General features: G+C 35.6%; 1 protein-coding gene across 3 annotated transcripts; it reads left to right on the top strand.

The window, feature by feature from the left end:
* The first annotated feature begins 496 nt into the window (after positions 1-496).
* On the top strand, positions 497-7316 carry LOC130417623 (uncharacterized). 3 transcript variants are annotated; one of them, XM_056743303.1, is made up of 6 exons: positions 497-950; positions 2691-2815; positions 3996-4214; positions 4531-5589; positions 6307-6475; positions 6555-7316. In XM_056743303.1, exons 3-6 carry the CDS (start codon positions 3998-4000, stop codon positions 6688-6690), a joined length of 1581 nt encoding a protein of 526 aa, XP_056599281.1. In that variant the 5' UTR covers positions 497-950; positions 2691-2815; positions 3996-3997; the 3' UTR covers positions 6691-7316. The 3 variants fall into 3 exon arrangements, with proteins under 3 accessions (XP_056599281.1, XP_056599280.1, XP_056599279.1); XM_056743302.1 differs by having other exon boundaries at positions 2691-2824; XM_056743301.1 differs by having other exon boundaries at positions 2691-3385.
* Positions 7317-13249: the final 5933 nt, after the last annotated feature.

The raw sequence follows: 13249 nt of genomic DNA, 5'->3' as shown, positions 1-13249 counted from the left end.
ATTATTTTCTCGCACCATTTCAATGATTGCAAGCTCTTGTTGTTCAGTGAAGAGCCGTGCCCTTCCACCTTGAGGAGGTCGTCCAACCATTCTGTAGATAATGCCACCAAGATATCATTAGATAGGTTCTTTTTCACAAAGTGTACTTTCAAACTGTGAATACCACTGTAACATCACAATGGTATTCCTTTATATACACTGTAAAAAATGTCTGTAAATTTAACGGTAAAATACCGTAGAAATGCTACAGAAAAAGGCCATATTTCATATAACACGTGAAAACCGTATAATGTACAGGTGAAACCCTGAAATTAGCTATACGGAGAAAGGCTGTAAATATAACAGATAAAAACATATTGAAATACGGTTTACTGTAGTAAAATTAACAGTTAACTGTATTATTTGCCATAAAAAGAAAGGAAAATACTTTTTTGTCATAAACTTATTTTTATTAAAATACATTAACATATTTACCCCCCCCCCCCATGGAGGGTGCACTTAAACACCACAATGCAGGACACACCATAACCAGTTTTAAAATATGTGTGATAGAATAATCTTTTTCTGTGTAAAGTTGTAATATAATGACTTCTTTCAACTTTTAATGTTAAATTGTCTGCCTAAAACCCTAAAAAGATTCACCTTTAAATTTGTCACTTTTGAGAATTTAAATATAACTTTTAGGTAATTAACAGTGATTTTAAATGTTTTAAGCATTTCAAAAAATAACCGTTAAATATCATCCAATCAAGATATAGTTTGCATCTTGGCTCCGTGAACAAAGGAAGTGATTGGCTGAATACTCGTTTGGCGCCGAGCGCAGCGTAACGTAATGTTTGCGTTCCCTCATTTCATCAGTGACGGTTCTGGTGAAGCACCGTAGGAGCTGAAATTCAAATCAATGCAAATTTTGTCTATATATTTATATAAATATATATATGGGCACGTTGGTAAGTTGGATTAAAAAGCTTTACCAGTATGCTATTTTAAACACGAGTCGAATGCACATTATTTTCACGGCGCATAAACGAATCTAACTAGCCAGCGCATCTAGGCAGACTTGCAAACTCTAAAACGTGAGAGCTCTCGATCAGTAGAAATACTGTGTGAAATATATGTTTGTTATGTACTTCACACATTGCTAAGTAGAGTCAAACAGTTTTAGCGCGTCGTTTTAAATACGAGTAAGGGAGCATCCGCCCTGATTTCACGATGTCCAGCCCATAATGTAAAACATAATTTGTGTTTGAAACAGTAGAAGGGTGTGTTTTTGTTCACTAAATTGAAATGTTTAGCTGTCAGTTCTGTGGGATATCAGTGCAAACCCTTAGGGAGCATGTTTTACATATCAAACTTCACCGTAATGAGCCACGGTGCGTGTTCAAGTGTGCCGCTATAGATTGCCACGAATCGTTTCGTTCACACGGAGCATTTAAGGCTCATTTTTACCGTAAACATAATATAGATTCACGTGTTGCTACTACACATACCCTTGCGGTGTTAAGATGTAATATATCTATGTGCCAACACCAGTGTCGGGATGTCAAAGCACTACTCGCTCACTTAAAGGAACATATCGCCGAAGGACGTGTCGTGACATGTCCGGTAACAGGATGTAATCATACTTTCTTTGTAAAGTCGTCGTTTACTTCCCACATCTCAAGAAAGCACAGACAGTGTTCTTTGAGCAGTATACGTGGTCTTTATAGAGAGACAGTTCCTCAGTCTTTTGAAACTGAACCTTTAGTTACAGGCCCCACAGAGAGATTAAATGAGACTGATGAAGGTGAAGTTCATCTTGCAGAGAATTTCAGTGATCTTTTTCTCAGAAATATTAGTCTTTTCTACTTGAAATTACATGGGCAGTTTCTTCTGCCAGCATCAACTATACAAAATATTGTTGAAGAGATGCAGAGCATACATGAACTGGGACAGACATATTCTTTGAAAAAATTGAGTGCATTCCTGAAAAATGATTTAGATTTAACAGATGAGAACATTGGTAGAGTATGTGATGTTGTGAAGGAATCTGACATATTCACCACTTGTCATGATGGACCAATGAGAACGAATTTTTCAAGGACAAAGACTTTTAAAGAGATGTTCAGATACACAGAACCTGTAAAGTTGTACTTAGGAACAGATGAAACAAGGTCACAGAGGTTTGCCCACTATGTTCCACTGAAAGACACTTTGAGAAGTTTACTGCAGTCTGACCTATGGCAGAAATGTGCTGCACAGGATACATGCTTACCCTGCACAGATGTGCTTTGTGATGTCATTGATGGTCAGGTATACAAAAACAATGAGTTCTTTTCTCAAAACCCATCGTGTCTCAAACTAATTCTATATCAAGATTCTTTTGAGGTGGTGAACCCATTAGGTTCAGCAAAAAGCAAGCACAAAGTACTAGCTGTTTATATGTCTCTAGCTAATTTACCACCTCATATAAGATCAAGTACAGACCACATGTCACTTGTAATGCTGTGTCGAGAAAAAGATTTCAAACACTTTGGACATGAAAAAGTTTTCTCAAGGCTAATTGCAGACTTAAAGGACTTGGAAGATAATGGAATTACTGTGGCAGAGGAAACCTTTAAAGGGACTGTTTTGTGCATTGCCGGTGACAATTTGGGGTCACACAATGTCGGGGGATTCACAGAAAATAGTACTTCTGAATATTTCTGCAGGTATTGCCGGATAGCACGAAGGGATTTTCAAACGGATCCAAATGCATGTGGGCCTCAACGCACTCCTGAAAACTACAATTCAGCAGTAGACATTTTACAGTCTGAGGGACACCAAAACGTTGAAGGTATAACATGTAAGTCAATCTTTAATTCATTGAATTACTTCAATGTTTGCATGCCTGGCCTGCCACCTTGTTTAGGCCACGACATTTTTGAGGGTATCCTTTCCTATGATTTAGCCCTCTACCTGAAATACTTCATCAAGCAGAAAAAGTGGTTCACCTATTCAATTTTGAATAGACGCATTAAGCAGTTTAAATACAGTGCATCTGATGCATTGAGTAAGCCATGTACTGTGAGCTCCAATGGAGTAAAGCTTTCTGGTCAGGCTATTCAGAACTGGAATTTTCTAAGACTTTTACCTGTGATCATGGGTGACAAGGTGAAAGAGCCCATGGATGATGTTTGGCAGTTGACCCTTCAGCTGAAAGATATTGTTGAGATGATTTGTGCGCACAGGATTTCATTGCCTGATGTTGCATACCTTGATGTTCTTATCCAAGAGTATCTGTCTTGTAGATTCTCTCTCTTTCCAGGACATAGACTAAAGCCTAAGCATCACTACTTGCGACACTACCCTGCACTGATTTTAAAGTTGGGTCCTTTAATCAGATTGTGGACGATGCGCTTTGAAAGTAAGCACAGTTACTTTAAAAGATGTGCTAGGAACTTGAAGAATTTTAAAAACTTGTGCTTCACTCTCTCTGAAAGGCATCAAATGTTCCAGGCCTATCTGTCAGAAGGGCCCATGTGTGATTCAACTCTAAGAGTAAAAAACAGCACTGAATTTTACCAAGAGCTGTACGGTGATTCTGTTAAAGATGCAGTGAGGCACTTTGGTTTTACAGAGAATAATACCAAAGTGTCAGCAGAAGTAATGTACAGGGGTACATTGTACAAAAAAAGTCAGTTCCTTGTGACAAAGAATACGGACTCGATAGAGTTTGGAGAACTTGCACTTGTTCTCATAAAAGATGATGTCGTTCATTTTCTCCTGAGAAAGTTTGTAGCAAAATTCATTCCTGAATACCATTTGCACGCATTGACAAATCAGACTGAAGTAATGCAATGTGTGAACATCAATGACCTGGCAGATTTCTATCCTTTAACTTCATATGTGATGAATGAAAAACTGGTTATTCCACTAAAACACAGTGTAATGTCACACTGAATATGTTTGTTGATCTCTATTTTATCATACTAAAGGTGTATTTAATTGAACCATTGTTATGTGGTTGTTTTCAGAAATGGGAGAATCCGAGATGAACATTTCAAGCATTACCAGTGCCATTGATGTTATATTACCTGACCTTCCAATCACAACAAAACAATCTCTTGAGGACACCTTAAAATCACTTGGAGTTGACACCCCAGAAGATTTCCGATTTCTTCAGGAATCAGATCTTGTAGCTGTACTGAGGCCAATTCAAGCCAGGAAATTTATTTCTGTTCTAAAGGAGACTAGTAAGTCCATGCATTTGTTTCAGTTACGAAAACCTTAATGGTCAGATAAATATATAGGACATTTCTTATTGTTATTAAAATTAACTGTATTAAGTATCTATTAATGATATGCATCATCTATGTTAACTGTGATTGAAAAATTGTGACCTTAAAGCAACTGTAAAACCAAGTTTGTAAAAAATGTACTAAACCATTGTAGTGCTAAATGAGTACCTGATTAGACATTATAAGAGGGCAATAAATTGTTATGATTGTTTTCTTTTTGGTTTAACTATTCATGGTCCAACTAAGTAGGTGCATATGACTTTTTTTACAGCACAAATTTCAGAAACCCCAAGGCAGCAACACTGTCCATCTCAAGGATCTGTTTTGTCCCAAAGTTCTTCATCCTCATCTTCCAGGACTTCCTCTCCTCTTAGTGTGAAATGGGTGGACAGCTTCGAAGTCCCATGGAAAAACTTTCCTGAGGAATTAATGCAGGCACTTGAGAGACAGAAAAGGCCAAGTCCTCAGTTGCGCAGGGAAATGGTGAGGATTGTTATTGCAGCCATGATGAAAGTTTGTGCTTGTCCAAGTAGGAAGAATTTAACAGAAGTCGCCAAAATAATGGTTGCCAAATATCCAAAGTCTTTGCAAGATGTAATTGAAGAGAGTGTGATTGGTCCTGGATACTACTCCTTGGTCAAACAATTTCAAACCAGAGTTGAAAATGCAAGAAGGACCAGCACACCAAAAATAAAAAAGCGTGTTCATGATTCAGATGAATTTGACACTGAGGAAGCCACACCTGAAAAAAGAGCTGTGGTCCAAGATACATATGGCTGTGTTAATTGGGAAGTAAAATTTATGCCACTCAGTGAAACTGCCGAGAGTCTGCAGTTGAAAAAAGAGAAGATGAAGAGTCTTTCGCAAACATCTGACTGGAATGAAAAAGAAGTGAAGGATCTCATGAGGTCTACATACTACTGTCAACGAAAAGATATAAACAAAGGAAAAGACATGAAAACCCTCAATGATGAGTGGCCATTTTTGTTTCAGGAAAGTGGAATGGAAGTGCACTTTAAAGACCTCACAGGAATACCACTTAAAGAGACCTTCCTGGAAAGCATTGACAGAAAAGGAAATCGGTTGTTGCACTTCATGAGGAATATTTGCGCAAACAAGAACAAGCGTGTCTTACAGGCTGTTGCAAAACTACAAGTTTTGAGAGGACAGAGAAATGGTTGCTCAGAGGATGTAAAAGATATGATTCTTCTACTTCTCTCCTATTTTGACGAGAAAGAGGAGGTCCTCCTTCGTTATGTAGAAGAGACAAGCCTCGCAAAGGATGTAGAGTTGGGAAACCTGCCTGTGACACCTTGCATTATTGTGTGTGGTAAGTAAAACTTTTATTAATATAAAGTAGAACCCTTAAGCTTTAATTATTAAAGGTTGAACTATAAAGTTAAGTTTATAAATTGACATTTCCCTTTCAGAGTAGGAATAATGATGGAGATTAAAGTGATAGTTCAGCCACAAAAGAAAATTCTGCCATAATTTACTCACCCTCTTATCGTTTTATGTAATAACTTTGCTCTGCAGAACACAAAAGGAGATCATTTAAATACAAATTATACATACACAAGTAACAGCTGTGGCGCCCATTCATTTCTATTGTATGGCCACAAAACCAACACGTGAATGGGGGCCAGTTAACAACATTCTTTAAAATTGTTTACTGCAGAAGAAAGTCATAAAGGTTAGAAATGACAAGAGGGTGAGGAAATGAGACAATTTTCATTTTTGTTGATCAGTCAGTTTAAGAAATGAGACAAATCATACAAATTTCAGTTTTTAATTAGTTCTGCACAAAACAAACTGTTTCACATAATATATTTTTTACATATATTCAACAACACAGATTAATAACTCAGTTTAAATAAATCTAAACTATATATCTGGGTTATTTCCAATATTTATAAAATATATTATGTGAAATAGTTATTTGAGGGCAGTACTACAGAAACAAGATTTTGTATGATATTCTTGACAAATATGTAAATACAGAATTATCTTACTTGTTCATAACTATGTATATTACATTTATCTACAGGACCCTCCTGCTATGCTGCTGTCCATTTCATGCTTGCTGTGGACCGCAAGATTGTGAATGATAATATCACTTCTTTCATCTCTGCTGTTTGCCTAATGTTGGGCAGTTATTACAGCTTCAACATTCACTACCCTACAGAACTGGCGTCAGTTCTCGAATTCCTGCAAAGGTATGTAAAGAGACTCAGGTGGGGAGATTAATTTCAGTGTGGCTTCATTTACAGAGTTGCAAATGTTTTTTTTTTCAAGGTGTTTTTTCCTCATCAATCCGGAGAAGGGAACAAAGGTGGTGGAAAAGAAAAACAAAAAGCGACTCCTAGTCAACCCAAGAGTATTCACCCTAATCTCTGACCTTTCTGACCATGAATGGCGAGAGACTTCGTAAAGGTGGTCTTCAGACTGTTTCAAAGTTGATACTCTCTCAATGGATAGTTCATCCCAAAATTTAAATTCTTCCATCATTTACTCACCCTCAGGTTGTCCCAAACCTGTATAAATGTCTTTGTTCGGTTGAACAAAAGGAAGCTATATTTGTGAGAATGTCAGTAACCAAACAGACTTTATCCCTCATTTATTGCCATGACAGGGAAAATAAATACTATGGGAGCCAATGGTGGAGCAGATCTTTTTGATAACTGACATTCTTGCAAATATAATCCTTTGTGCTTAGCAGAACAAATAAATATATACAGGTTTGACATGGCAGGAGGGGTGAGTAAATGATCTATTTTTGGGTTAACTGTCACTTAAACATTGGAATGTTCATTGTTAATGCAAGTTTAGTCATATAATCAACTCTGTAAGCACTTGTGTTGTGCTGCATTCTACTTTTTTATACTGTAAATGTTCATGTTAACTTTTCTGAAACATGCTCATTTTGAACTGAGCTTAGTTAGGTAAATGATTTTAATGCATTGGACTGACTGACCTTAATTGAACCACACATTAACAGAAAAGGCTGTCATTTGTTGTTTTAAATGCCTGCCAGACTTTATTAAAAATGGGACCACAGTGATGTCTTTGTCTTTTATAGATTTTGATGAGTTTTGATGATTTGATTTAGGTTAGTAAATGTAAGATATTTATGAATTAGTATAACAGTTATATATTAGTTTCTTAAAGGTTAAATCTGAATGTTTAGCAAATAATTATAGGGTTTAACTGTAATTATAACAACAAACTTTAAATTAGACTGTGCTGAACTGTAACAAAGATGGTTATGAACCGTAAATAAAACAATGTAAACCCTGGAATGTGACAGTTATAAGCTGTTTTAAGAACAGCATAAACAAGTAAATTGGACTGTTATGAACTGTAAAAAAGATAGTCATGAACCGTAATTAATACAATGTAAACCCTGGAATTTGACTGGAATAAACAGTTTTTATTACGGCATAAACAAGTAAATCGGACAGTAATGAACTGTAAAAAAGACAATTAAGAACTGTAAAAGTGGGTGAAATCCTGTACTACTAATAACGGTGCAACCGTCTTTTTGACGGTTAAGTTCTGGCAACCACAGCTGCCAGTTTTTTACCGTAAAATGTACGGTTTATTTTTTACAGTGTATAGTAATCCTACAGTAATCCTGTAATTCAAATCATCATGCTATACATACAGTAGGTGGAAACTTGAGGATATACCTGTTCTCCAGTCGTAATGTTCTTATTACCGATGCCACTGTGTAGCGACTGAGGTTAGGGTGGACTCTTTGCCCAGCCTCCCTCATGGACAGGCCATGATTTATCACATGGTCCACCAAAGTAGCACTGATGTCATCTGATACACGTCTCCGTACTGGTCCTCCTCTTTCTCTTTGTCCTCGTCCTCTTCCACGTCCACGTCCACGTCCAACTACCCTCTGTCTTTGTCCTCCTCTTACTCGGACTCTCATTGCCTCCATGATTACAAAGATCTCAAAATGGCTTATTGGCCTATTTGTAGTGCTAAGGCTCAGACTGATTGGTGTTCTGTTTTCTGTGCAAGTGCTTTCAGGTGTGTATGTAAGTGCCTACGATTACTAGAGGAGTTGTGCATTTTGAACAGAGTGTTTTCCCAATGAAAACAGTTGATTTCGTTTTTGAACAAAGTGTCTAATCTAAGAAAACGTGTGAAGTGTTCCTCAGTAAGTGTGTTAGAGAATTGCAAACAAAGTATAAAGTTGACAATGTGTTTAAGCTATGGTTACACTGTGTTTAAGTTATGCTACAAGAAGTTAGGATTTTGAGGCTTTGGTGTAATCATTTGGTTTTAGTGTGTAAGCAATGGGAAAAAACTATATTATTTCATAACACTAGCAAAGCTTGACAGTCAACAGACACACTTGATCATCTATAAAACAATGACCTAAAAAACACTAACAACAGGTATCATTACGGTAAACACAGATTTTATCTGTAAAAGAAAAACACTTTTCTACTGTTTACTGCACTATATGTTACAGGAACTACAGTAGTCAGACATGATGCTATGTATCTTTTTTATTTGTTTTTAGAAGTTGTCAACATGTCAACGATTGCAGTTTCCTGTGCATCAGTGAGCATCTTCCCTTGGGTTGGGTCCTACAGTAAGCAGAAATGCATAAACAATTACACACAAGTAGGTTTGGAAAAGATACTTTCCCAGAATACAACTTACCTGTTGGTTTGCCGGAAAACTCTAACAATAGATGCCACTGTTGAACATTGACGATTTGGCTGTACTCTCAGACCAGCCCCTCTCATTGAAAGACAATGATTTATTACAAGATCAATTATAGTTGCCCTGATCTCATCTGAGACTACAGCTATTGATCTTCCTCTTATTCTTCTTCCTCTTTCGACCACTTCTCTATGTCTGGCTTGGTCCATGTTTATGTTACAATTCAAATGAATCCTAGTTTCTCAAAATACATTTCAATCAAATATCATTGTAGAAATACAGAAAATTGCTGTCTTATTAAATTTTGTATAATGTTATGGTTTTGAACTCAAGTTTAACAATTTTGTAAAGGGCATGTAGATGTGAGCAAATTCGTCTGCAGGTACACAGATTTTTCGCAATTGTTGTGTCTGAGTGAGAAAAGAATTCATGAAATTTGAAAGAAGTGATCAATGAATGCATTTTGTGCCAAAGCAATGATAAATGATCCACAGTTTAGCTCACACATACTACTGTTGTGCTCACTGTGAGAAGAGTTGTGCAAAAGTCACCAAAGTATGGAGAAATGTGTCCTTGCAATTGTAAAAAACTGCAACAATGCAAGGTCCTGGACTCGATCCCAGGGGATTGCACATACTTAGAAGCAAAATGTATAGGACAATGCAATGTAAGTTGCTTTTGATAAAAGCATCTACAAAAGGCATAAATGTACCGGAAAAAAATGTAACAGTTTGGGTTAAGTGTTCATATATCTATTTTGTCCTTGCATCATGCACTTACACCGCAACATTGAACACACACATCAAAACGATGGTAACAATCAAAACCCATCATTCATTAAAAGAACTCTAAACTCAACAGATAACAAACAGTAACAACGATATTAAAGCATAAATTAAGCCAGCAAGAACTAAAGCACTAATCTTCAAAAAAAGAAACAGTATTTGAACATGCTGCAATGCATCTTGGGAACTTTCAAACTCTTGCAATATTGCTTGTACAGAATACACTATTTTGTAACTTTCTGACGCATTTTGGCCAAAAACTTGAGAAACACAGTCAACAAAATTACCTTTGTTAGAAACATTGTTTAGGCTAATTTAGTTCTGTATATGCAAAACAATCATTTGACTTCTTTAACTACAACTGCTATGTTCAAGTTACTGTACTTATTTATCTATTTAGGGAGAAAATTTTGCAAGTTGGATTGTTTACGCTCAACCTGATTTTGCCAAGTGGTTGTTGTCCTCAGGACACATTTTGTTGACATAAAGGCAATTTTTTTATAAATAAAACCTAAAACCTAAACCCACACCAAGCCCCAACCCTAACCCTAACTTACCCCTAAAATCAGAGGGAAATTATAAGTGAAAAACAATGGTCTAGAAGCACCTCATCCTTGTTGGAAGATTAAACCTAAAATAAACTGTAAACTTATTTCTGAAATCTGATTGGTGGATTTAAATGTTGTCCTAGGGTCAACATGATGTTGTCCTAAGGATATCAACCACTTGGTAAAAACAGGAGAGACATTTTTTATAGTGTAGTGCTATATATCACTAAAAGTGGTTCTTGGCTCGTAATCATAGGGGAACCACTATGTGCTTTAGCACCATATCTTGGTGCTTCAGTGGTTCTTCAGTGGTTCTTTGGTATGACTGAGGTGCTCTATAGAACCGCTGAGGAACCATTTAGGGGCATAACAGGTTCTCTACTCACTGTAAAAATACAACTTCAAATTGTTCTCCCGACATAGGTAATAAAGTGACTTGAACAAAGTTTTTGTAATAGAAGAAGAAGAATGTATTATTTTGAGCATCTTGAACAAAATGTGTCTAAATGTGGTACCAAAAAAGATTCATTTGTTGATTGTACATAAATATCTAAGTGTTTGTCCAAAGCGCATCAAGAAGTTTGACCAACTTGCCAAACTGTGTAACATCAAAAAACAATTGAAAGTTCCCAGCATGCGTTGCAGAATTTTAAATTTTCCGGTTAAAATTATTACAATTATTGCTATTTTAGTGTTTGCTGGCATTATTTTTTGTTTTTGTTGTCATTGTAAGTTACCTTAAATATTCTTAGTTAGTTTTTAACATGATGTTTAATGATGTTTGATGATTGTTACCATGATTGAGGCTCATGTGCTCAGTGTTGAGGTCTGAAGTAAAGGACGCATAGAAGCTACTGATAAAATGTTTAAACAGCAATTACTTAAGTAGAGTATGTAGATAATGCAGAACAATTATATATTAACGTTGTATAAAACATAATCTTTGAATTGGGTCAACTAAGTCCATAGTTGAGTGAACTCAGAAATTTGATTGTTGCATATTTATTTTAAGTTGGTTAAACTATTTTTTTTCAATTAAAGTCATGTGACATTACTCAGTTTATTGAGTTAGGTGAAATACTTGGCCAAAAGTTGAGTAAACTCAAAAAGCTGTGCAGCGAGTTGCCTTGAAATTTTAAGCTAAGTCAACTTTTCTTTTTTCACAGTAAAAGAACCTCTGAAGAACCACAGAAGCACCAAGATATGATACTATATAGCACCAAAAGGGGTTCCCCTATTACTCCGAGCAAGTAACCCCTGTAAGTTCTATATAGCAAAAAGAATTTAGGGTGTGTGTTGACACATAAAACAAGCGTTTACATGAAACATGGTCACAGAGGATGTGCACACAAAAAGTTATAATTTTAAATATTTCTTGGGCATATACAACTCCTTTTTAACAACAAACATGCTCTGCTCTTTGTCTGTTCAACATCCAATCATTTCACTTCACACGGTTGTATTTTTTAACATCAGTTCATGCATTAGCCTATATGAAGATTGAGCTACAAAGTTTTTCATAATTTATTAATATTTAGTTCTAAACCCTAGATTTGGCAGATATTTAATCAAAGTTCATTGCATGCATCATTTTTTAATTGTTCTGTGATTAAATTGACAGATCATTATTTAATAGATCAAACAAATAAGTATTTATTGTTTAATTCTTTTATTTTAATTGTAAGCTTGATATGTTTTGAGGAGCCCTTGAAAATCTCAAGGGACAATGCTCCCAACATCCTCCTCGACCCATTCCTGTTTCATTATATAAAATGCTTTCAACAAACTTCTGCAAAATTAATTTTTTTTCCTCTGACATTTCTTTAACCTTAAACATGTCTTTGACGTCTCACCCACTGGAGACATACCAATGTAGCAGAAGTGCTGCTTGGTGTTAAAGCTGATTTTGCTGATAAAGAGGAAGTGTTCCGAGTTGTTTTTAATGAACAGTGAAAAGGTCAAGGTAAAGTCAGCTACATGTTTCATGTCATGACCCGTAAAAACACTCTGCTGATCTCCTGATATTAATTTTTCATTATACTAATCCTTATTTAGGTATTGCAAGATGGCCATAAATTAGTATTTGTTTTGCCAATCATATCAATCAGACTAATGAACAATGAAATGCATATTTTCCTCCACAATGTATTTAGCAGGGATCAAATTAGATTACAGTATAGACCACTAAGCCGTCAATTATTGCTAAACATCTTTTGAATATGGAAAAAAAGTCTAACATTCTCTTTCATTTCTTTGCATTGGCAATGGATTGTTTTGAATAATATGAATCATTGCCCTGGCAGTCTATGGTGGTTTAGGGCAAGTAAGTGAATATCAATTTAATAAATACAGACAAATTACAATTATTTATCTGTGCTCAGAACATCCTGTTGATCCTTACTGATTAATAAAAAAAATTGAAACGCTGTGATTTGCTTTGAGGATTTACTGTAAATACACTTGTGAATGAAAAGAATAGAGAACGTGAAACTTTAACAAGGAACTAAAATTCACTTACATACTGAGGATCTCAAAATAGCTTTACAGAAGCCCAAAACTTGAAACTAAGAAACAAGGAACCAACATTCACCACACACTCATTTAAAGATAAGACCTTCCTGATATGTCACATGTTGAGTTGTTGCTTACACAACCTTATGTGTAAATACAGTATTGAAATGTATAAGAGAAGAAAACATACCCATTGGCAGTTTTTGCATGGCAAGTTCTTGTACGGGCACTTGGTTTTGTGCATAAAAAAGTCATCAAATAACCAAATTTTAATTTTTAATAGTTTTCATAATAATTCTACTGGACCTCCACGAAAATGACAGCACAACTTGCTAGGTAATCAAATCTTTTATGAAAGACAAACCATATTACATTTTAAAAGAATGAAAAAAGAAAATCAGTATCAATACTTACAACACAACAATATCTGGTTCTACAATATCTAATAATAAAAAAAAAT

This window comes from Triplophysa dalaica, chromosome 3 (assembly GCF_015846415.1).
Source record: "Triplophysa dalaica isolate WHDGS20190420 chromosome 3, ASM1584641v1, whole genome shotgun sequence".
NCBI lineage: Eukaryota > Metazoa > Chordata > Actinopteri > Cypriniformes > Nemacheilidae > Triplophysa > Triplophysa dalaica.
This window is presented reverse-complemented; position numbering and strand designations above follow the sequence as displayed.